The sequence below is a fragment of the Pelodiscus sinensis genome, chromosome 3, assembly GCF_052426305.1.
Source record: "Pelodiscus sinensis isolate ZL-2025 chromosome 3, ASM5242630v1, whole genome shotgun sequence".
NCBI classification, from domain to species: domain Eukaryota; kingdom Metazoa; phylum Chordata; order Testudines; family Trionychidae; genus Pelodiscus; species Pelodiscus sinensis.
In genome coordinates this window covers 187,762,671-187,785,913 of record NC_143054.1, presented here as the reverse complement: position 1 = coordinate 187,785,913, position 23,243 = coordinate 187,762,671, and the positions used below count along the sequence as shown (strand labels likewise).

Below are 23,243 nucleotides of genomic sequence, written 5' to 3'. Positions count from 1 at the left end.
TCTCCATTCTGAAAACATACCATTTATTCCTACTCTTTGTTTCCTGTCCTTTAACCAATTACCAATCCATGAGAGGATCTTCCCTCTTTCCCATGACAACTTACTTGGCTTAAGAGCCTTTGGTGAGGGACCTTGTCAAAGGCTTTCTGGAAATCTAAGTACTATATACTCTGAATTTCCCTTGTCCACATTTTTGTTGACCCCCTCAAAAAACTCTAGTAGATTAGTAAGGCATAATTTCCCTTTACAGAAACCGTGTTGATTTTTCTCCAACAAATTATGTTAATCTAAACGTGTCTGACAATTTTATTCTTTACTATCATTTCAACTAATTTGCCAAGTACTGATGTTAGACTGACCGGTCAGTAATTGCCAAGATCACCTCTAGAGCCCTTTTAAAATATTGGTATCACATTAGCTTTCATCCAGTCAATAGGTACAGAAGCTGATTTAAAGGATGGGTTACAAATCACAGTTAGTAGTTCTGCAATTTCACATTTGAGTTCTTTCAGAACTCTTGGGTGAATGCCATCTGTCCTGGTGATTTGTTACTGTTAAATTTATCAGTTTGTTCTAAAACCTCCTCTGATGACAACTCAATCTGGGACAATTCCTCAGATTTGTCACCTAAAAATAATGACTCAGGTTTGGTAATCTCCCCAATATCCTCAGCAATGAAGACTGAAGCAAAGAATTCATTTAGTTTCTCTGCAATGATCTTATTGTATTTGAGTGCTACTTTAGCATCTTGATTATCCAGTGGCCCCCCGATTGTTTGGCAGGCTTCGTGCTTCTGATGTAGTTAAAACACATTTTGTTATTACTTTTTAAATTTTTGGGTAGCTGTTCTTCAAACTGCTTTCACGTGATCGACTCTAATCTGTCTGGGTGGTAAAAACTCATGCAGCTGTGATGAGTGCTACAGTAAAGCCCAAGATCCATAGATGCATTGCTAATATTTTATATGTTTTAAAATGAAAACATAAAAATGTAATTTACTACTCATTAGTTTTTGCTCTTTTTTGCCTTTCTCTCAGTTTGTACATTAAAAATAAAAGTAGTCCATTTTATTTTTGTTTTATAATCTGTTTTCTTTACAGAAATGCTAGCTGTTATGCAGCAACCAGTACTGCAGCATTTGTGTTGCAAACACTGAAATGGGGATGTGTGCTTGTTTAGTTTTTTTTTAAACATTTTTTTTATTAAACTTAATTTATGGGTCAAATGTAACTGTCAGTATCCCTTTAAAGTGGTAAAACAGTATTTAAATTTGCTGTATAATACACAAGAATCTGTAAAGCCAAGGGACAATATGGACAACTCAGATAATTACTTATAAACTGATTCTCCCTCTCCTCCCCCCAAAAGTAGCTGTAGACACTTTCAACCAGAATTCCATCCTATTGCTGTGGAAGTTTGGACTAATTATTGTAAGAAATAAGCAAATACATGTTCTGCCTTAAGTATCTGTGAATTTAGTATTTATGAAAGATGCTGAATCAGGAATGCTAGAAATTAAAGCCCTCTCTTTATGTCCAGGTCAGGTAGTGTAATAGTGCAAATTTTTATATATTACTCTGCCCATATATCTAGGGACCTAACATAAATGGAGCACCTCTACACTTGAACGTATAAATGAGTGGATCCTCATTCAAACATTTTCCTGTCTCCTAAAATTGCGAGGGTATTTGAGCTGGTATTTTGCTGTCATTGCCGAGGACTGAAATGAGACCATGAAACTCATTTCACTTGAGCCATTGAATAGTCAGAGATTATCAACTTGTTAGTTATTAACTATTGACTTGAGCTGCTTTTGCGCTGGTGACCTAGTAACACAATAAGCTTGCTTTTTATTAGTCACAGTTAGCAGACATCTTGGGGGGCAGTGAGGAAGATATGATTAAATTTATTCACAATTTTGCCATAACTTGTATCTTCCAGCAGGGAAGGTTTTCTCCTTGAAGTTGTGTGGGAGAATAAAAGCATATATTTAACTCAGAGTTTCTGTGAATGTGTAAGGGTGCTTCTTGATCATTTTCATTTTCAGAAAACTAAGGGTTATGTCTATCACCAGCCCTACTCAGTAATCTTAAACATTGCTTTCTGAAGCAGATACCATCAAGGGAATCTTATTTTATCTGCTTATATTTGTTTTGTTTTTGTTTTAACAAGTCTTGAGCTCTTTTTCCTTCCAGTAAACTTACTATAATTATTTTAAAGATACTTTTTGGGAGCTATCCTTCTAAAAGCTCTCCTTATCCCTAAGAGCTGTACAAAAACTACCATAATTCAGAGGAGTTTCAGCAGGTTTCAAACATGCCAACTTTATTTAAAAATATTGCAAATATCTCAACACATATCAGTATATGAGTGTTTGAAGATAACTCAGCATACATCTACAATGTCAGTTATTCTTGGTTATCTCTACTCTCTATGGGTACATCTACACTGCAGCACTATTTCAAAATAACTAGCGCTATTCCTAAATAACTTAGTCCACGTCTACACAGGAGGCAGTTATTTCAAAATAGTGTCAAAATACTGTCAAGCTGGAGGACTTCTTACTCCAACTCCTGTAACCCTTGTTGTACGAGGAATAAGAGAAGTCAGAGGAAGAGTGCTATATTTCGAAATAAGTGCTGTGTAGATGCTCCCTATTTTGAAATAAGGTATTTTGAAATAGGGATGTGAAGGACTAGTTAACTATCCAATAAACAAATGCTTATCAGATAGTCGACAAGCTTGTCGACTAGTCAGTCCCCCCTTCCCCCCACACACACACTTTGCTGCCTCTATCAGAAAGAGGCGGTAGGGGGGAGAAGGGAGTAAAAAGGCAGACACACCCTATCAACTAGTCAAATAGTCAATGAAAAATGCATCGACTATTCGATTAGTCAGTTACCTGCAATTTAACATCCCTATTTTGAAATAAGATAAGCAATTGGCGTAGCTCAATTTGCATAGCTTATTTCAAGTTAAGCTCTTCAGTGTAGACTCACCCTATATTATTGTTAATAAATACTGTCAAATTACTCATAAATCACACAATTGATCTCTTGTGGCTTTTTCTAACAGACGGTATCTTAAACTCTTTTTCTAGTGTAACTCTCATGTCAGAAGTGGAGGGGTCTTGTAAACTGGACCCTTTCCCATTCGTGATCACATGAATCTCTTCCCATGGTGATTACAAAGATGACATTCCCATCAGTTCACACAATGTCCTCCTATTCACACAGTGTCCTGTGACATCTGTAGCGATTGCATACATGATACATATTTTTTCCTAATATTACTTTATTTGTTTCTATTTCTTTTCCCTCTATATGAAGATAGCTGGAAAGGAGGGGATTCAGGCTGTTTTTCTGGATACTCAAGCTCTCTTTTTTTTCCTACAGTGAAGAGCCTTAACATCTGTAGCATGAGATGGAAGTAAGGAGGTGGAGCCAATATTTACCAGCTCTCTGTACATGATCAGTGGTCCATGTACCTAATACCAGAACTATTGCCCTATCCAACACCTTTTCATATAGTACGAGGGAAAAGTAAATGACTAAAATACATTAGATAATTTTATCACTCTCATAGCAGAATAGTATCTCTTAAGCCCACCCCTTGGGTATTAGTATTTTCTTCTGTTCTGTGTACCTTATGTTTATTATTCGTAATTTAGGAGGGCGACCTTGTTATTTTTAAAGAAACATGATGCTTCACTGATTCTGTATTGTGTCAGTGGTTGAGAAAGTTTTGTACTAAGAGCTCAATGCTGCCTACAAATACATGGGTGTGTATTTTCAAGTACCTTGTAAACTGAATGTTTGTGCATGTGTAATGTGATATATCTGAAGGGATAATTGAGCCTCACCTGTTTTAAGCTCTCACTGAGCAAATGAAAAAACAAATATGATAAGCTTTCTAGAGTTCTCTTCTATAAAACGTGTCATCTCACATGAGACCAGATGTAGCACTAATTTATATTTTAATAATTTTGCCCATATTCATAGTGTGAGTAGTAGTTTTATAAACTGGGCTTTTGATTTAAAACCAATCCCAAGCATTGTTATAGACTGGGGACCAACCAGTTAAGTAGTAGTTCTGCAGAAAAGGACCTGAGGGTTACAGTGGATGAGAAGCTGGATATGAGTCAACAGTGTGCCCTTGTAGCCAAGAAGGCTAATGGCATATTGGGCTTCATTAGGAGGAGCATTGCCAGCAGATCCAGAGATGTCATTATTCCCCTTTATTCGGCTCTGGTGAGGCCACATCTGGAGTATTGTGTCCAGTTTTGGGCCCCCCACTACAAAAAGGATGTGGACGCATTGGAGAGGGTCCAGCAGAGGGCAACCAAAATGATTAGGGGGTTGGAGCATATGACCTATGAGGAGACGCTGAGGGAGTTGGGTTTGTTCAGTTTGCAGAAGCGAAGAGTGAGGGGGGATTTGATAGCAGCCTTCAACTTCCCGAAGGGAGGTTCTAGAGAGGATGGAGGAAGGCTGTTCTCAGTAGTGACAGATGGCAGAACAAGGAACAATGGTCTCAAGTTGTGGAGGGAGAGGTCCAGGTTGGATATTAGGAAAAACTATTTCACTAGGAGGGTGGTGAACCACTGGAATGGGTTACCTAGGGAAGTAGCGGAGTCTCCATCCCTAGAGGTGTTTAAGTCTCAGCTTGACAAGCTCTGGCCGGGTTGATTTAGTTGGGATTGGTCCTGCCTAAAGCAGGGGGCTGGACTTGATGACCTTCTAAGGTCTCTTCCACCTCTATGGTTCTATGATTCTATGATCTTGGACTGCTGATAGAGTTGCCCATGTACATCTTATCTGTAGGCTTTTGTCCTGATTTATTGCTTTTGTGTACTGATTTAAGAGGTTCCTTTCCAATTCTAGCGTGACAGCCACTGTAATTTGGAGCAGGCTGAATTTTGAGAAAATGTCTTTTTGTATAGTGCATCTGATTGTTATAGAAGGAGGCTGGCTATGTCATAATTGAAAACATATTCTATGGAATTATATTCCAAAAGTATCCTGGCAAAATAAGTCTTGATTCTAAACATCTTGACAGTGTGCTTTTTAATGGGGAAGATAGGCTAACAAAACTTCCCATTCTCTACTATTCTCAGTTGGCTTCAGGGCAAAAACCAGGCCCATTCTTCTTCCCCTAATATGCACTTATCTGAAAGCAGGCACAGATTCCAAAATAAACTGACATACATGCCTTCCCATCCATAACATGGCTTTCTCCCTATGTAGTGAAGCCTTTTATTTTCTTTCATTAATCTGTTCTTGAAATATGTGTATATTTTCTTGGCAGGATGGAGAGCCATTTAAACTTACACAAAGATACAAAAGTTAGATGAACATTTGAGTCTCAGTGCTTTTTTGCTTTGTATTTACAGAAGTAAAATCTTACCACAAGGAATGAAGCTACATAACCATCCTCTAACTCTTTTAACACTGATCCTATAGGATAATTACAAAATAACTAGGATACATGTTTTAGGGTTTCCCTCAAGAAAATTGTAACTAATTGGGTGGCAAATGTATCACTAGGCATAACATACATTAGTGGAGCATTTCTATGGTAGCTGGCTTTGAGGCTGATTTGGTACAAAAACAGCTGCAGGCTGGTAAAAATCTTTCTAAAGTTAACATAGCCAAAGACAATATGGATCTCCATCATGTTCTCACAAATGATAGCTGGTCTTCCTCCTCTGTTTCACTGTAAATGTTAATGAACTACAGTTGTACCCCATACTTCAGTGTAAGCAGAGCTCAGACAGCATCAGTCACGTGAACTTTTTCCAAAGTGTATTATAGAGTGAAACTAGCAGAGACAGGAGGAATTCAGCCATGTAGCAGGCTGGGTGAGCATACATTTCTTTTTTTCCCATGTGGTTGTGATTACAAGGATACTGAAGTGACAGACTGGTTTTCATTGTCAGTATGAGAATAGACACACCAGTTGGTCAGTACGCTCAGGTATATTGCTGATCAGCAACTTATCCAGAAGTCTGTGAGTAGGTAAGCAAATTTTGCTTGTTCCATTTGGGATTGTCATTATCTTGCCTTATCTTGCCTATCAGTCAACAGGATTTTTCCTAGCTTGTTCCTTTTGTGTGTTAATTAGGGGAAAGGAGTGGATACCTAACAAGATATGTATTCTAATGCATCATTTGTAGTTGTGTTTCATCAGTTCAATCAAACTATCATTTTATTGTTAAGAGGTTTAATTGAAATCAGATTCCCTAGTTTTAAAAAATTGAAGTAATGAAAAGAAATCCAAGATATTATATACACTCAAAGGCAGCCCTCTAGATTAGAATTGCTATGTTTACATAATTATAAAATTTTAGAACAGACTAAGGTGGTATTTTTGTGATGGGTTCAAGCATCCTAACTGAGTCACAAAGGAAACTGAGTACAAAATAGGATAGATAATTCCTGATCATTATAGCCCACATTGGTCTCAGGGTAAATGGAAGCGTAATTCCATCTATTGTGCAACTTTTATTTTCCCCTTTTCTGATTGATATAAAAAGTACATGTGCCAGTGCAAGAATATAGTTGTTGCTATGTCATATATACTTTTGTAATTATTCATGTGCTATCTTCTACAGGTATTCTATACGACAAAAAGCGAAGCTACAAAACATTATTTTTCTCTAAAACTATTAAAAATACCTTAATCTATTGACCAAGCAAAGGCTTAGCCATTTTTTAAATTAAAAATTGCATCCAGAGTGCCAAGTAGAAGAATCTGAAACTTGAAAATATAAATATAAAACAGACGTCTTTCAAGATTTTCTGTGAAAACAACTGTTAGACTGCTGTGCTGTAGTAAAGAAAAATAATTATGATTCAAGGTTAATGTTTTTCGGAAACAAACAGCTTATTCAGAATTGTGTACAGAACAAACAAAAAAATATTGTGCCAGATCTCTCACACTACTTTCAGAACAAATGTTGCAGTAGATTTTGAATCCTAAATTAGCTGTAGTATTTAGATATTCTAAAGGTACAGTGCAATAACAGATTATTATTGCTCATATCAATGTAATAAATTCAAACTCCCTCATCATACTCTTCATTTTACACACTGTCAGAACCTTGGGCCTTAATCTCGTTCTTTGATTGACAGTCGTGGCCAGGGAAAGAGCACTTGTATTGTTTGCGATAGTCGCATCTGCTCAACTTGATTCAGTTGAGAGTATTTGCATATTCTTAAGTATTTCTTCTGAGAGGGCCTAAATCCTTCTCAAGTGTTTGATGCATTTTTGAAACTCATTCATAAGGTATCTACATGCACTAATAGTTCTGCATAAAATTGCTGTGCATAATCTGACAGATAAGGCTAGTTTTTTAAACAAGGTATTCTTTGGGGATGACATATTACATTCCGACTTATTCTACTGGGCAGAAATGTCAAGTACTTCGAAAAAGGATGCTTGAATGTTTTGATTGAATTAGTAGTCTTTATTCAATTCAAATTGTAACTGTAGTAAAATGTACTTTATTGTGAGAACTAACAGCAGGGGTTTGGGTTGTCGGTTGTTGGTTTCTTTGGTTGGTAGGTTTTTTTTCTCAATTAGAACTTTAGTATATATAACTTCTTTTTGTTTATGATGAGGTTTGGAGACAAAACTATGCAGCAGATTCTTAGATGAAATTTAGATTAATTTATATCTGAATTCTTCCTCACATTTCGAACATCTCCGTCTTGAAATGTAAACCAAGCTTTGCTTTTACTAATTTTTTCCTCTCCCAAAGTTTGAATGTGTAGACTGACAATATTTCTAGACATAACTTCAGAAAACTGCAACTCAGGTTTTATGTGCACTATAGTTGTTAGAAAGAAAATAGCTTTGAAAAACATTTCAATACCATATTCAATGCCTAACTCTAATCATGGCCCAAAATAGTGCCTGCCTACTTAATATTACATAGTACTTTTATGTTTTTTCAAAGCAACATAGACATATTAATATTCGCTATACCTCTGTGGGGAGGGTAAGTACTGTATCTGCCCTGTTTTCCAGGGAGAATGCTGGAGCATGAATCTGTACTTGGCTCTACATGGATCTTATGCTAGTGCAGAGTCCCATTGTAAGAGTACAACGTGTAGATAATAGTGCTAGATCTAGACCAGATTGATGGGGAGGCCACGCCAAGTTTGTGATAAGTGGTCAAGGGCTGCACTTTTCTATGGAGAGAGTGCGGAGTCAGGGACAGAGATTGGGTTCAGAAAGAAGATCAAGGTAGTAGATTGGGGTGTAGGCTCTGGAGGGAATGTGGGTGCAGGAGAGACTTCTGACCTGGGGGAGGTATATGACAGAGGTTGGGAGGGAGTTATGACCCAGGGCAGAGGTGCAGGAGGGCGTGCAGAGGGTTTGGGTTGTGACCTGGGACAGGGAGTTGGGCTGCGGGAGGGGGTGGGATGTTAGGGGCAGGCTCTGGCTGGAAGTGGTAACTCTAGGTGGCTCCCAGCCAGCAGCCCAGTGTGACTCTGGGGCAGGCTCTCTGCCTTCTGTGTTGCATACACTGCTCAAGGCAGCTGACTGCGGGATCCATGGGAATCTCTGCACAGCTCATTATAGGGGAAGGACTCTGCATGTTACTCATGCCAGCCAGTGGGAGCTCTGAGGGGGTTGGGGCACATGCCATGCAGAGACACACAGGCTGGTCCCAGCAGCTGGTTGCTTTGAGCAGTGTGCGGAGCATGGCAGGCAGGAAGCCTAATCCAGGGACCTGTTGGGCTGCAGGATGTTGGCAGCCCTGAAAATCATAGCAGGCCGGATCCAAAGCTTTGGTAGGGCAGATTCAGATTGTGTTTTGCCTGCCCCTGATCTAGACCTTAGTATTTTAAGGGCTGATGCTAAAGCTCCCTGAACACAAGTAAAAGACACTTCAGCAGGTTTTGGATTGGGCCCTTTGTGACTAACTCAGGTTTAGAACTGAGGTGTTTCTGTCTCCCAGACATTACTCAATCCACTGGACCACTTTGCCTCTCCTCTGTCACAAAAGAACAAGGCCGATCTGTTTCATAGATTTTTCTTCTGGATGCAACTGCTGATTTTTGTGATTCACCTCTTCAGCTCTGTTTTATTTAAAGTTTTATTTTTTCATGTTGGTTTATGTTTACTTTCAGGAATCACCTTCTGGGCGCAGAAAAGCTCTTGCCACCAGCAGCATCAACATGAAGCAATATGCAAGCCCCATGCCTACGCAGACAGATGTCAAGTTAAAATTCAAGCCTTTGTCTAAAAAAGTTGTTTCTGCCACTCTTCAGTTCTCATTATCATGTATTTTCCTGAGGGAAGGAAAAGCTACGTAAGTTTTTCACCAGATAGACTGCTTTGTGTCGCCTTTCAAAGAACTCTTTTGGGGAGTGAGCACTTTAGTTGTATAGACTGGTAGAAGTTGAGAGTATCCTTCAGCATACCAATCATTCCTGACACACTTTGTTTCCAAGGCTGAGTAAACTTAATTTCTTACTCAGACTACAGTCTCCGGTTCTTCAGATCATGACATTTTCTTTTACTTTATAACTACTTTGAATAGCAGCTGTCTAAAAATATTGACAGCTTTGAAAGGGAGCAGTGCGGAGAGGAGGTGGTAGGGTGCAACATGACTGCTCAGCTAGAGATGTCCCTCACACAGAGGATGGGGAAAGCTGGACAGGAGCACATGTGTACCCCCACAAAAAGGGCAAAGCCTGCTGATGGGAGAGGATGAAGTGTATGATGTAGACATAAGCATTGTCTGTCCTCCTGCAATGAGATTTAACAGGTATTTCGAAATAGGGCTTTATTTCGAACACCTGTTTCATTGCTGCGTGTAGACGTGGGCAGTTATTCCGGGCTTGTCAATTTAAAAAATGGCGCCCGGCCAGGAAGATGCAAATCAAGCGCAGGATATTTAAATCCCAGGCTTGATTTGCAATTTCGAATGCCTACATTTGCAGCCCTATTTCGAATTAGGCTGCAAGTGTAGACCTACCCATTGAGAAGCAGGGAAACCATTGCTCAAATGGTCTATTTCAGTTACCAGCTAATTTTTTCAGGAATGTTAACCGCCAGTTGCTGCTTTTGATTGTCCTGATGGTGTCCATAGGGGCTTCCTTCTCTCTTACATCATGCTTTTCTGCCCCAGAACTGCTTTTTGTACAGGGATTTCCAAGCTGTTTCATCCCATGGACCAGATTTTGGCACAGAGTTTCCCTGCAGACCACCTAGTCAACCATTCCCAATTACACAAACAACTTTCCTATTTTCCCTCCCTTTGGAAACATATACTGGCATGTCAAAGTATTGAAAACTATTTATAGCTGTCATATAATACAGTTTATCAACTGGAAATGAGGGAAAGGAGCCAGAAGCTGGTTATCAGCCTCCTCTTGGACCATCAAAAGGGAACCTCTCTCATAGGCTGCTGGATACTGGTGTTTGGGGCTCTGATTCATGACAGCAAATCTCTTCAGGGCGGTACTTAAATACCTGCCTACATTTTACTGAAATAGATGAGGCTCAAGAATATGTTTAAAAAATTAAGCATGGGATGAGCTTAAGTATTCTGGCCTGGGGCCTGAAGCAGCATCAGACTGTCTTCAAGCAAGTGCAGCTTGATAACATCGAAAACCAGATGGGATGGAACAAGGATGAAGAGAGAATAGTAGGATTAGCCTGTATCTCTTCCTAGTCATTGCAACTTTGTACAGTGAGAACCATATTTGTTCTAGACTTTGTTTTATGCTTTTCTAGGGAAAATAATATCTGCTTCATGACACCTAGATTATTTGTATTCCTAATAGTTTTCTTTGCTCCCACCTTCATTGTTTCCAGAAGAATAGTGAGCCTGTAATTTATATGTAATTGTCAGGTGTGGGCTATGCTGATGCTGTTTCATTTAATTTGATTCAAGATTAGAATTAAACTTAATTGTTATCCAGATAGGAAGAGTAACATTTGAGGATCATCCCTCTCAATATGGTTAGTTGATAGGTTCTTTTCTTGGAACTTTGCCCATCACAGCGACTGGAAGATTCTCTAGGTATCAATTGCCAGCGTACGTGCTTTACTATGAAAACCATTTGGAACCAGAAAGAGAGGGAACTTTGGGATTTCTTGGATATTTATTAGTATTATTAATAGCAATCATTTATCAGCGTCCCATTGTGCTATGTGCTTTTCAGATATATAGGAAGAAAGTATCTCTGCCCCAGAGAGCCCTTCATTTAATTAGTACACTGAACTAATAGAGACTATGCAGATGTGTAAAGTTATGCATGTGTAAATGTAACCCACACACACGCTGTCTACGCTGGCAGCTTCTTGCACAAGAACATCTTGTGCAAGGGTTCTTGTGCAAGAAGTCTTGCACAAGAAAACGTCCACACTGTCATGTGTGAGCTGTGCTTTTGCGCAAGAGCATCCAGGGCAGTGTGGTTGCTCTCTCTTGCGCAAGAAAGTGCTGATGGCCATTTTAGCTATAGGGGTTTCTTGCGCAAGAAATCCCTGCCGAGCGTCCACACTGCCCTCCTGCGCAAGAGGGCTTACACCTGTTAAAAAAGAGCATAGCGCTTTCGCAGGAAGCCCTCTCTTACCACGCCGTACTGTAAATTTCCTTGTGCAAGAGTGGGCGGGCAGTGTGGATGCTCAGCAGATTCTTGTGCAAGAACAGCCATACTTGTGCAAGAAGCCATGAGTGTAGACATAGTCGTAGTGTGGTTACTGAGCAATGCAAGTGGTACCTAGACCACAACGACAGTTAAGATCAAGAGACCTCTACAGCATGGGCTGGTAGGCAACTGGCTTTTAGCTCAGAGGGTAGAGGCTCCTATACTCTGCTTGAGAAGTCCCAGGTTCAAATCCACCCAGTGGGGGTTACATAAATATTTGTGCAGGACTGATGCCTGGTTTGTACTTGCTCTTTAGTTTACTACCCACAGGATGGCTTTTTAAAGTGACTTCATTCCCTTGCCATGAGAATGTACTGTATTAGCCCAGGCACAAAATCTGTGCACCCTATGTTACCATAATTAACTTACAACATGGAGAGAAGGAAATTAATGATATTTTACTTGCCTATTTAAAAAAAAATGCTTTGGGCAAGTAGGTGAATAGACTACTGCAAAGCTGCTCTAAAAATATCTTGATTAAACAATAGAAAGGTATTAAAATAGTTTTTAAAAATGGATGAGTCTAACCATGCTTCATGAATGACACTGTGAACTTGAAGACATATTGGTTGCTATGGAAATAGCACTTAGAACTGTCATTGCTTTAAATGTTTTGTCTATAGCCATATTTTCAGCAAGACTCAATTGTAATCAGCACTATAGTATGCATACATGCAAGAACAGAAATTGGCCCCTAAAATAAAAGTTTTTTCTTGTTTATGTATGAGTGCCTTTAGGAAAGAAACTAGTTCACCTTCAGTGTTGTGAGTTTCAGGAGAAGTTGGTGATTCATAGGCAATGTCTTAGCAAGCACGCTCAGCTTTTATTGAATGATCCCCAAAGGGAATAAATTATTGTTCTGTATAACATCAAGACTGATTAAAAAATTGTAAGAGGAGAGGATTAAATTGACCCTTAATGAAAACATTTTTTGCTTTTAAATTTTTGGCAATGGGAAACTTGTAATCTAGAAATTAACACTATGAACATATCGATTCATGTCTTGTTCTTATAAATATTCTTAAGGCCACTTCCAAAGCCCATCAAAGACAACTGAAAGCTATCCTTTGACTTCAAAAGGTTTTAGAGCAGGCCCTTCGTAAAAAAAAAAGGAAACTTCGCTTTGAGAAAATAGTATTTTAATAGTAAAATATTATCAAACATGACTTTAATAGTATTGCCTTTTAATGATTCGTTTGATGTATTGGAATTTGTGGTATAGAGATGAAGACATGCAGAGCCTAGCTAGCTTGATGAGTATGAAGCAAGCTGACATTGGAAATTTAGATGATTTTGAGGAAGACAATGAAGATGATGAAGAGAACAGAGTGAACCAGGAGGAGAAGGCTGCAAAAATTACAGGTTGGTCTTGTCATGAAAGGATATAAATAAAATATTGTTTTTCTCCATTATCAGCAAAGTTCCGTGGATTTTATTATTTTATTACATGAATACGGTTTTATATAAAACAGCGGTTTAGGATAATCCAGTTGCATATGTCCTGATAATACAGCTACACATGAGACTAATTTTGTATGAACTTCAGAGACTTGATTTCTTTTATCGTATTTCAGAAGGAGAAGCCAACGAGAGGTGTCAACAGAGCAGTGGAAAGGCAGGAAAAGAGATGAGAACAATCAGGATGGAAGAAAACAGAGAGAGAGAGAGAGAGGACAGAAATGGAAGAGGAAAAAAGATATTGGGACAATAATTTAAAGAAAAGTGGATCTGTAAAAGGATAGAGAGGCCCAACTTGATTATCAGTGAGCAGAGGGCCACTCTAAAGCAGGGCCCAATCAGGTGAATTCAGAAAATTGCCTAAAGAATGATCTACATTTGATAGCTGAGTTATTTCAAGTTACATAGAATAGCTAAAGGATTGAAATTCTTGATCCCAAAAGGCATTAGTGTACCCAGGATGGTTAATATAAGGAGTGCCAATCAGATCAGCTAGTCCAAACACAAAGCTTCCTCCTATGATTGTTGTTCCTGTGTATTGTGGCACCTCTCCCACAATTTCAGGCACAGCTCTCTCCTTTCATGTTTCAAGTTGAGTGTATCATTATACAAGATGACTTGCAAAGGATTAATAGATTGGGTTGTATAAAGATGACTTTAAACATTTTGTTTATGGCTTGTTGTTTTTTTTAAGAATGTAAAGTTGTACTTGTTTTTTCCCTGAGAAATATCAGGAAAGTCAGGATGGGTCTTCCCTACAGACTTGTTGGGGGTCTGAAATGAAAGTTGTCTCTTCTCAGCTCTTAACTGAACAGTGAAGATGATGAAGTGTTAGCAGAGTTTTCCTTGCTATTCCGTCATTTGAGTTCAAGAGGAATTTCTAATGTAAGAAAAGAGTCAGAAGCAGGAAAGATGCCTTTCAGGTGCCCTCCATCGGTCATAAAGAAGCCAAAAAAAGGCACAAACAGTATATCAGGATACCTTAAAAAAAGAAGAAAAGAATAAAGATAATCTAAATAATAGCTTGCTTTGTGGTTTTAATAAGATGGGTGAGAGGGTGCCCAGAGGAGCCAAAACTAACCATGTAATGACTTGGCTGCAGTGTTGGGCCTCTATGGAATGGGATGGCGATAGAATATGCTAGTTTGTAGAAATGGCTTTCTTGAGTTGTCAAGGGCTGAGTATTATAAGGGGCATCATGGTACTACCTGAATTACTGTAGTTGCATCATTGCTCCTCTAGTCCTCATTAGCACTTTCGATTTGTTTTTTTATTTCTCCGAGTGGGTTATTGAGGTTTATAAATGCTTGGTAGAGATCCTAAAGTTTCTGGTCTCTGTCAGTGGGATTAGAGCAGATGTGATTGTATCTAAGGGTTTGGCTATAGACAATGGATCGTATGGTGTGTTCTGGATGGGAGCTGGAAGCAAGTAGGTAACTGTAGGAGTCAGTGGGTTTTCTGTAGAGAGTGGTGTCTAATTTGCCATTGGTGATTAAACATAAAAAAACAAATAGAAAGAGCCAAACGAATACCCAGAAACCATCTACTTCAAGACAGACCCAGGAAAACCAACAATAGAACACCACTTGTCATCACCTATAGCCCCCAACTTAAACCCGTCCAACACATTATCAATAAACTACAACCTATACTAGAACAGGATACTACACTGCGAGAGGCTCTGGGAGACAGACCCATAGTCTTCTATAGTCAACCACCTAACCTTAGGGATAGAGATGTAGCCGTGTTAGTCTGGGGTAGCTGAAGCAAAATGCAGGACAATGTAGCACTTTAAAGACTAACAAGATGGTTTATTAGATGATGAGCTCTCGTGGGCCAGACCCACTTCCTCAGATTAAAGTGCTACATTGTCCTGCATTTTGCTTCACCTAACCTTAGGATGATTCTTACCAACAACCACAGGACATATTACACTAATACCAACCCTGGAACTTTCCCTTGCAACAAACCCCGTTGCCAGCTTTGTCCACTTATTTACTCTGCTGACACCATTATTGGACCTAACCATGCCAGTTACAAGATCAAGAACACATATATAGTTCATCCAGAAATATAATTTATGCCATCATGTGCCTAAAGTGTACGTCTGCTATGTACATTGGACAAACGTCTCAGACACTTCGCCAAAGAATCAATGCACACAAAACAGACATAAGACTCTCTCACAGAGAGAAAGCTGTTGCCTGCCATTTCAGCCAGACTGATCATTCACTTAATGACCTTAAAACATGCATATTGCTTCAAAGAGACTTTAACTCCAGACTTCAATGAGACGCTTCAGAATTGTCATTCATGCTTAGATTTGACACTTTATGTATGGGTTTAAACAAAGACTCTAATTATCTCACCCATTACAAAGATAGCTTCCCCAATTATCACCCCTAATGTCATTACCTCACAGAAACTTCCCCTATTATCACCCCCATGTCACTATCGCACAGGAACTTACCTTCCCACCTCACACCCACTCTGTTCTAAAATTTGATTTGTCAATTTCACATGCGTTCACTTTTTTTTTGATGGTATCACTTTGGTATATATGGTTGTGCTGATTTTCTTCCACATATTGATCTGAGGAAGTGGATCTGGCCCACGAAAGCTCATCACCTAATAAACCATCTTGTTAGTCTTTAAAGTGCTACATAGTTCTGTCTTTTGTTTCAGCTACACCAGACTAACACGGCTGCATCTCTATCACTATTCTTTTGAGCAAAGAGTATGCCACTTCCTGTCAGTAGTAAGATTCAGATTTTTCAGGTTTCATTTTCTTACTGTGCAAAACCAGTTTGTTTTTTGTTGATGTAAATGTTGTACTCTAAGGCTATGTCTACTCAACAATTTATGCCAGCATAAGTGCTAGTGTGCACAGTGCAATGTTGATTGGAGAGCTTCTACCGCTGCCATGGCTTCTGCTGCTCTTTGGAGCAGGTTTTTTATGCTGATAGGAGAGCTCTCTTCACAAGCACTGCAGTGGCACAGCTGTAACAGTGCAGCTGCAGAACTGCAAGTGCAGATGTGTCCTAAGACCCATAGGTAAAAAGCCTGAAAGGAAGAAGTAAGCCTCAGACACCATTTTGTTTACTGCAGCTGCTGTGCCATGCCATTAGCTGAACATCTCCTGTTTGAGAGAGGGAGGTGGGAAGAGGAAGGAATTGGGCAGGGAAAGGAGAGGGAGGGATAAATAGATGCATGTGGTTTTCCAGAGCAAGTGGAATAGCATTTAGATCATTCAGTAAGTAAACAGAAAAATGTAAATATTCAAGTCCTGTTCCAATATCCATTGACTCAATATAAAGACTCCCATTGACTTTGGTGGAAGTTGGAGTCCTAAAAGTGTTACAGTAAATGTGCTGTCAGGACGAAGAAATGAAACACCAGAGAAAACTAAGAACCAAAGGAGGAAAACATCTAGAGTAGACAAAGAAGTGGGAAATCTGGTGTCAGGCCAAAAGGCAGCAATTTTGAAAAAGGTTCGTGAATTGAGGGAAAAAAAAGTGAAGCAATATAGAAAGAGGAAAAGAAAACAAAATGGAAGAGTTAGTATGGTGTTGTAAAATAAGTGTTCAGAAAATAATTACATTTCCAGAACCATTTAAAGCTAATTGATAACAAGTGCTGTTACTCATTTTGAATACTTGTTTTCTGCCTACGCTTTCTCACACATTGCCTGGTTAGGATATTGCAAGACCAGGACAAGCTGCTCTGATTGATTCAGAGAGGCCTCAGGCCGCTTAACCTCTCTCTCTGTTTTCTCAACTGTAAAATGGGGATAATCACCCTTAACTAGGGTGTTTTGTGGATTAATTAGTTAATGTTTGCAAGAGAGCTTTCAAAATGTAAAGTTCCATACTGTACAAATAATAGTATTAAATGTTAGTCTAATTACTCAGAGAGCCATCTCTTTCACTGCCTGAAGACTGAAAGATAGCTAGAGGGAAGGATGTATATGTGGAATGAATTCTGAGAGATTTTAGTGCAAACTCCATTCCTTTTGCAGTATACTCTGAGCATTGGATTTGGTGACATGTGACTCTATTATAACTAAATAATGGTAATTTCATTATCATGGCAGCAAGAGTGACCCATTCAATAGATAGTAAATAAGAGTACAAAAAGATTGATTTAGGTTCTCTCCTAAGTCTGCCCTGACATGATATGTGACTCTTGGTATGCAGTTTAGGATCTTCAGGTTGAAAGCACAGTGTGAAAGTTGAATGTAATAATTGTTGATGTCACAGAATTGACCCTAAAGTTAAGGCTGCAATAGTCTTTCCACTCTTAGCCATGTGGGGAGCTCTTCAGGGCCTAGAACCCAGATCTGTGGGACAGCTGACACCTCCATGCCTCAACCAAGAGGCTGCTGTTGGGCTGTTTGTGTTATCATATGTACATCCTGTTGGGACAAAAATCACATGAAGTAATATCTCAGAAGGCTGGACTGACAGCTTTCCTCATAGCCCCTGACTGATGCAAGCGCCTATTTAAGCCCAAGAGGAGTTCCAGGAAGTGTCTGTACAACAAGATGGTCTTCTTTGCCATATGTAATGGAAGACCTGCCTCTCGGCTCTCTCTTGGGTTCCTGACTCCTGGTTCTACTTTCTTTAAAAAAAAGAAAAGACGTGCTTAACCATTTTGTGTAATGTCAACTTGAAAACAACATACATGTTTCTGTTTTTAATGTAAAGTTGCAAAACGTTTTAGCTGCTGTAGAATTTAAAGAGAGATTTTAAAATAGCAAAATTGTCATACGTAGGCCTCCATGAGCACAAGTGACTTTGACATGCTTAAGATATTCAATTCAAAATTAATAAAAAATAGTATAGCCATGCACACTTTAGTGCTTCCCTTAATGTTTTTGAATAGGCATACCGGCCCTGATGCACCCATTGATAGTGTGCTGATTGCTACTCCTGCACAGAGATCTACTATGATCACTGGGGTTCCATATGGACTCAGTAGTCTGCCCAGATGTTATCAGTTGTGAGGTCTTGAGCCCAAATGTACTTCAAGCACAGATCTCTGAAGCATCACACATTGTAATACAGGTTGGACCTCCCTGGTCCAGCACTCTCAGGACCTGACCAGTCCCAGATGAGGGATTTTGCTGGACCAAGAGAGGTCATATCTGGCTTCCCTGCTATCGGCTCCCCCCAGCCCTGGACCAGTTGCTGGCCTCCTGGCCAACTCCCCCTTGCCACCAGCATCGCTGCCCTGCCAGTCCCCCCACGTCCTTCCCTGCTATGCTGGGTAGCACAGCTGTACCATAGCTCCCTGCATACCGGGCTCCTGGCCCCTCCAGGCAGCCCTGCTACAGTGCACCACGCTCCTGTCCCTGCCGAGCAGCCCCGCTACACTCCTGGCCCCGCCAAGCAGCTCCGCTATGGCATGCCGAGCTCCTGGCCCCTCTAGACAGCCCCGCACCTAGTTCCTGCAGCCCTGCTAAGGTGTGCTGGGCTCCTGTCCCCGCTGGGCAGCCCCGCTGGATTGTGCCTGACTGCCTAGATGTGGCATGCCAGGCAGCCCAGCTGTGGGGAGCCCAGCCCTCTGCCAGGACTCTCTGGTCCTGGAACATCCATGATCCTACTGGACGACAGATGTTGCCGGACCAGGGAATCCCTGATTACAGAGGTTCAACCTGTACTGATCATGCCAAGTTTCTGCCAGATACCAAATTCTGCCTAGGGGCCAGATTCTGACATAGGAGCAGCTAACCCCGCAAAAAGTCCTGTTGACTTCAGTGGGTTACGTGGAGACTAAGATAAGTGGGGAATGTAGATAATGATGTACAAAAGCTGATATTGGTCATAGATTCCTTTGCTTCTCATTTCAACACTGTGGCTATGTCTATACTGCGGGGGGGTTTTGGCAGAAGATATGTAAATGAAGCACTCATTAGCATATCTTCCACTCTCATTTGTATATACTCTTCCGATCCTTTCTGTGGAAGAGATTTTGCCATTAAAAAGCCCTGTGTAGACGGGGCCTTTTGTCAGAAAGACCCCCTTTTGTGTAAAATCCTGTAAACCTCATTTTTTGAGGAAGGAATCTTGCGCAAAAGGGTTTTTTTTTCCTGACAAATGGCCGTGTCTACACGGGGCTTTTTAACGGCAAAACCTCTTCCTCAAAAAGGATCGGAAGAGGATATGCAAATGAGAGCTTAAGATATGCTAATGAGCTCTTCATTTGCATATCTTATGCCAAAAAACCCGCCGTGTAGACGTAGCCTGTGTCTATAACACTTCCGTCGACAATTTGTGTCCAGACACATGGAGTTCTGTCGACAAAGCAAGCCGCTTTTTCGACAGAACTCCGTAGTCTGGACGCAGTGTTACAGGCAATAACACCTTCTGTCAGAGTTCTGTCGACAGAAAGTGTTATGCCTCGTAAAATGAGGTATACCAGCGTCGACAAAACCGGAGTTCTGTCGACGTTATGTCGACAGAACTCAGCGGTAGTGTAGACGCTGGTATTGTTTTGTCGACAAAAGTCCACTTTTGTCGACAAAACTGTAGTCTAGACACACCCTATAATACAGACCATTTTATACTCTTGAGACACAATGAAGTGCAAGTGGGCATGTAGGGTGGCAGATGGGACCAGTTGATTCAAACCACATCAAAGAATTCAATGTCTGCATCCTGTTTTAACTAGTCATTGGTTCATAATGATGCTTTATAAGCTTATATTCTGCTTTTCATGTGAGTAAAAAATACATCTGTCATTCTATGCTTTGAGTCCAAAAGAAATCGCAAGAGACAGCTACAACAGCATTCAGATTTCCAGCAAATCTTTCTAAATTGGAGCTGAACAGGGAGGAGCATAAGATGTCTTAACTGACTGATTCCAAATTGACTATTGTACTTTTACGTCCTGTAAGAGCAAGACCATTTAGGAAGCCAATGTGGTTGTGAAGTGTTTTGTGATGGCTGCACCATCTGAAGAATAGACTGTACTACATCTTCCTACTTGGAAATCAGTTACATATTTATTTGAAAGAGTTCATATGTCTTTGTAAAACATTCAAATATAAGATTTTTAGAATAGCAACTTTTAGGTATATGTCTTAAATACTTAGCAGTTCAGGGCCAGATCATTGTACTGCTTTTGGCTTTTTTGCACCAAAGCATAGTGGGTAGTTATATCCAGTGGAAAGGGGTGACCAGTGTTCAGTGCCCTGAGGAGCTATGCACAGCCAAGCATTAGTTAGAGCAACATTGACATTGCTCAGTTTTCACCTCTGTGCAACTTGTTTCTTTTCTTAGTTTGGGAAATAGAGATTTCTATTTCAGGAACTTTATTTTAGAGATAGTTTTGCTTTTCCCAGACACAAACTATCGTAGCGTAGTTGAGTATGTATCAGTAACTTAAAGGTAAAACATTCCAAAGATGTGGACATATAAGACACCTCAAAAGCCTGATCTCCACCTTGTAATGACACTATGCAATTACCCTGCCACTGTGCTTAATGCATAATAACTGATAGTTTATATTAGCATAAACTGCATTATAAAGATTATTACATTTAAAAAACACACACATGGTGTTTCTACACGGAGAAGTAAGTGCTGTGCTGTCAGTTTGGGAGCATACATTGTATTCTTCATCTTTAATTAATTAATTGGATCTTTAAGTCAAAACTCAACTCAAGCTTAATTATGGAGTCATGACTGGTGCTTATATAATACTTTCTTCACTGTTTTTAGCCTTTGTTTCATTTTAAAGTGATGGCTTATGAATTGCCTTTGCTTTTCCTATGGCTTTATCATCATATCTTAATGTCTTCCAAGTTGAGTGTGCACCATTTTAAGGAAGCACATAAAGCTAAAAGTAGCAATACAATGTAGCTCAAAAGGAATCTTAGTGGAGTTATTTGGTTCTGTTTTAAAATGTTGGTTTCAGAGCTATTCCGAAAGAGCTAGATCCTGCCCTTAATCACCTTGCTAACTATCCAATAAGTAAGATATTACTCACTAAAAATAAAAGTGGCAGAATCTGTCCCTAAATTAATGAAGCCTGTTTTATTCTGTAATATGTTAGGCTATGTCTACATAACTGACATTATGCCAAAATAACATTGTCCGTGTCTACACATAAGCAGTTATTTTGACATAATGTCGAAATAATAGAGAGTTGGAAGACTGCTTACTCTGACTCCTGTAAACCTCATTATATGAGGAGTAAGGAAAGTTGGGGGAAGAGATCTCTATTTCGAAATAACTGCTGTGCAGATAGTGCCAAAAGTCAAAATAAGCTATTTCAACTTTAGCTACGCAATTAGTGTGGCTCAAGTTGCATAGCTTATTTTGAGTTTAGCCCTGCTGTGTATGTGCCCTTAGTGACCATGTTGTTTACAGTAATTATAAAATTGGTTGTATCTTAGGTGAAAATTGATGGAGATTGGCTCTTAATGAAGCATAATCAAAGTTTGTATGTCTGATATTGCCCTGGCCTCAAACTTTTTGTATTAAGCTAATTTTATGCTATTAATTTCAAGTTTTACTTATGAACACGGAAACTGTTAAAGTAAAATAATATTTAGCATACTTCATTTTTTTGATTAATATAGGTGTTAATCTTAAGTTATTTGTTAATCTTAAAACTGCTGGTAGTGAGCACCCATCAAAAACTGTTCACTATGTACTTATGTGTTCTTTCTGGTTAAAATAGTGCTGAAGCATTCTGTACAGGTGCATAGGTGTATTATATATCACTGTAATGATTCATTCTGAATGTATTCTTTTCATTAACAATAAGTGTCCTCTCTTTCCCTGTTTCTCTAGTAACAGCATGCTTTCTACTGCTTTTTCTTTAAATGACCCTACCTTATATTTGTCTTGACTGGCTTCTGTTTACAGAAATTGTAAACCAGTTGAATGCTCTGAGCAGCTTAGATGAAGATCAAGATGACTGCATAAAGCAAGCAAATATGCCTTCAGCTAAATCAGCCAGTTCCTCTGAAGGTCTATGAGCTTTCCTCCTTTCTTTCTGTTTCTGATTGTCTGTATTTACTGTGACCTGTTACCTTTTGGCTTCTGTTTGTATTCAGCTGTCAAATTTTATCATTGTGCTTCCCATCCAATGTGATTTTCAGTAATTTGTAGTGCATCCAACAGGTACCAACATGACAGAGTCTCTCTTCAGCCATTGCATTGTCACATGATTGTGAATGGGAAAGAAAAACCACATAATTAAAACAAAATTTGTGCAGTGAGTAATACTTAACCATTATGACTTGATAGAATGTACCTTCTCTGACTTTACATGAATGTTACCTGTAAATAAGAGAACTGACAATGAACAAATATATGAATCATTCATTTTTTGAAATCAAGTTGCTGTACTTCACTTTCTAGATCCACTGCCAAACTTACTGAATCAGGTTAAGTCCAGAAGGCTGCTGTGGCTGTGTAGTGGGTTAGTACTCATCAATGAACATTCATTTCTTCTGGCTGGAAATGTTGGTGTGCTACAAAATACATTAGTTTAGTTCTGCAGTTGGTAATGTGTTCTAGTGCATTGTTCTCAGGGACCACTGGTGTGAATTTTCTGAATTTGAAATGTGAATTTTTGAACAGTAAATATCCAGGGTTGGCTCTGGCCATATTTAAACAATGCTTCATTTTTTTTCCCACCAGAGCTTATCAACAAGCTTAATTTTTTGGATGAAGAGGAGCAAGACTTGGCCAATTCCAGTTCCAATCCATTTGGAGATCCTGATACAGCAGAATTAAATCCATTTCAAGATCCTGATGCAGGTGGTGAATTCATTTCACACAATTATTCATTATTGACACATTCATTGATGAATCATAACTTTTTTTCTCTTCAAATGCTACAAATTTAAATTATTACATTATTATATGCACCCACACATCAATATCAGGAATCTTAATCGCCAGTGTGAACTGAACATCTCCTTCTCCAATGACGTGTAAAATTGAGGCATATTCTCTGTTTGTGTAGTTGCTGCACTAAATAGTGACAGTCTTTGGGGAGAGAAAATACCAGAATTCTGTCCAAATAATTTGTTCACCATCTTATGGTAGTTGCCTTACAAGCGGGGCAAAAAATCAAACTATGACAACACTAAACTAA

The 23,243-nt window shown here is 39.4% G+C and overlaps 1 protein-coding gene across 12 annotated transcripts in view; it reads left to right on the top strand.

Moving 5' to 3' along the window:
• The window catches only part of EHBP1 (EH domain binding protein 1), a 341,176-nt gene that overhangs the window by 147,325 nt on the left and 170,608 nt on the right, over positions 1-23,243 (top strand). For 9 of the 12 annotated variants that reach the window (XM_075925601.2, XM_075925600.2, XM_075925608.2 and 6 more), the window contains 4 exons: positions 9,141-9,322; positions 12,892-13,031; positions 22,004-22,108; positions 22,784-22,903. In XM_075925601.2, coding sequence (XP_075781716.2) covers positions 9,141-9,322; positions 12,892-13,031; positions 22,004-22,108; positions 22,784-22,903 — 547 coding nt within the window. The remainder of the gene's footprint in view (positions 1-9,140; positions 9,323-12,891; positions 13,032-22,003; positions 22,109-22,783; positions 22,904-23,243) is intronic. The other 3 variants (XM_075925603.2, XM_075925610.2, XM_075925609.2) reach the window with 1 other exon arrangement.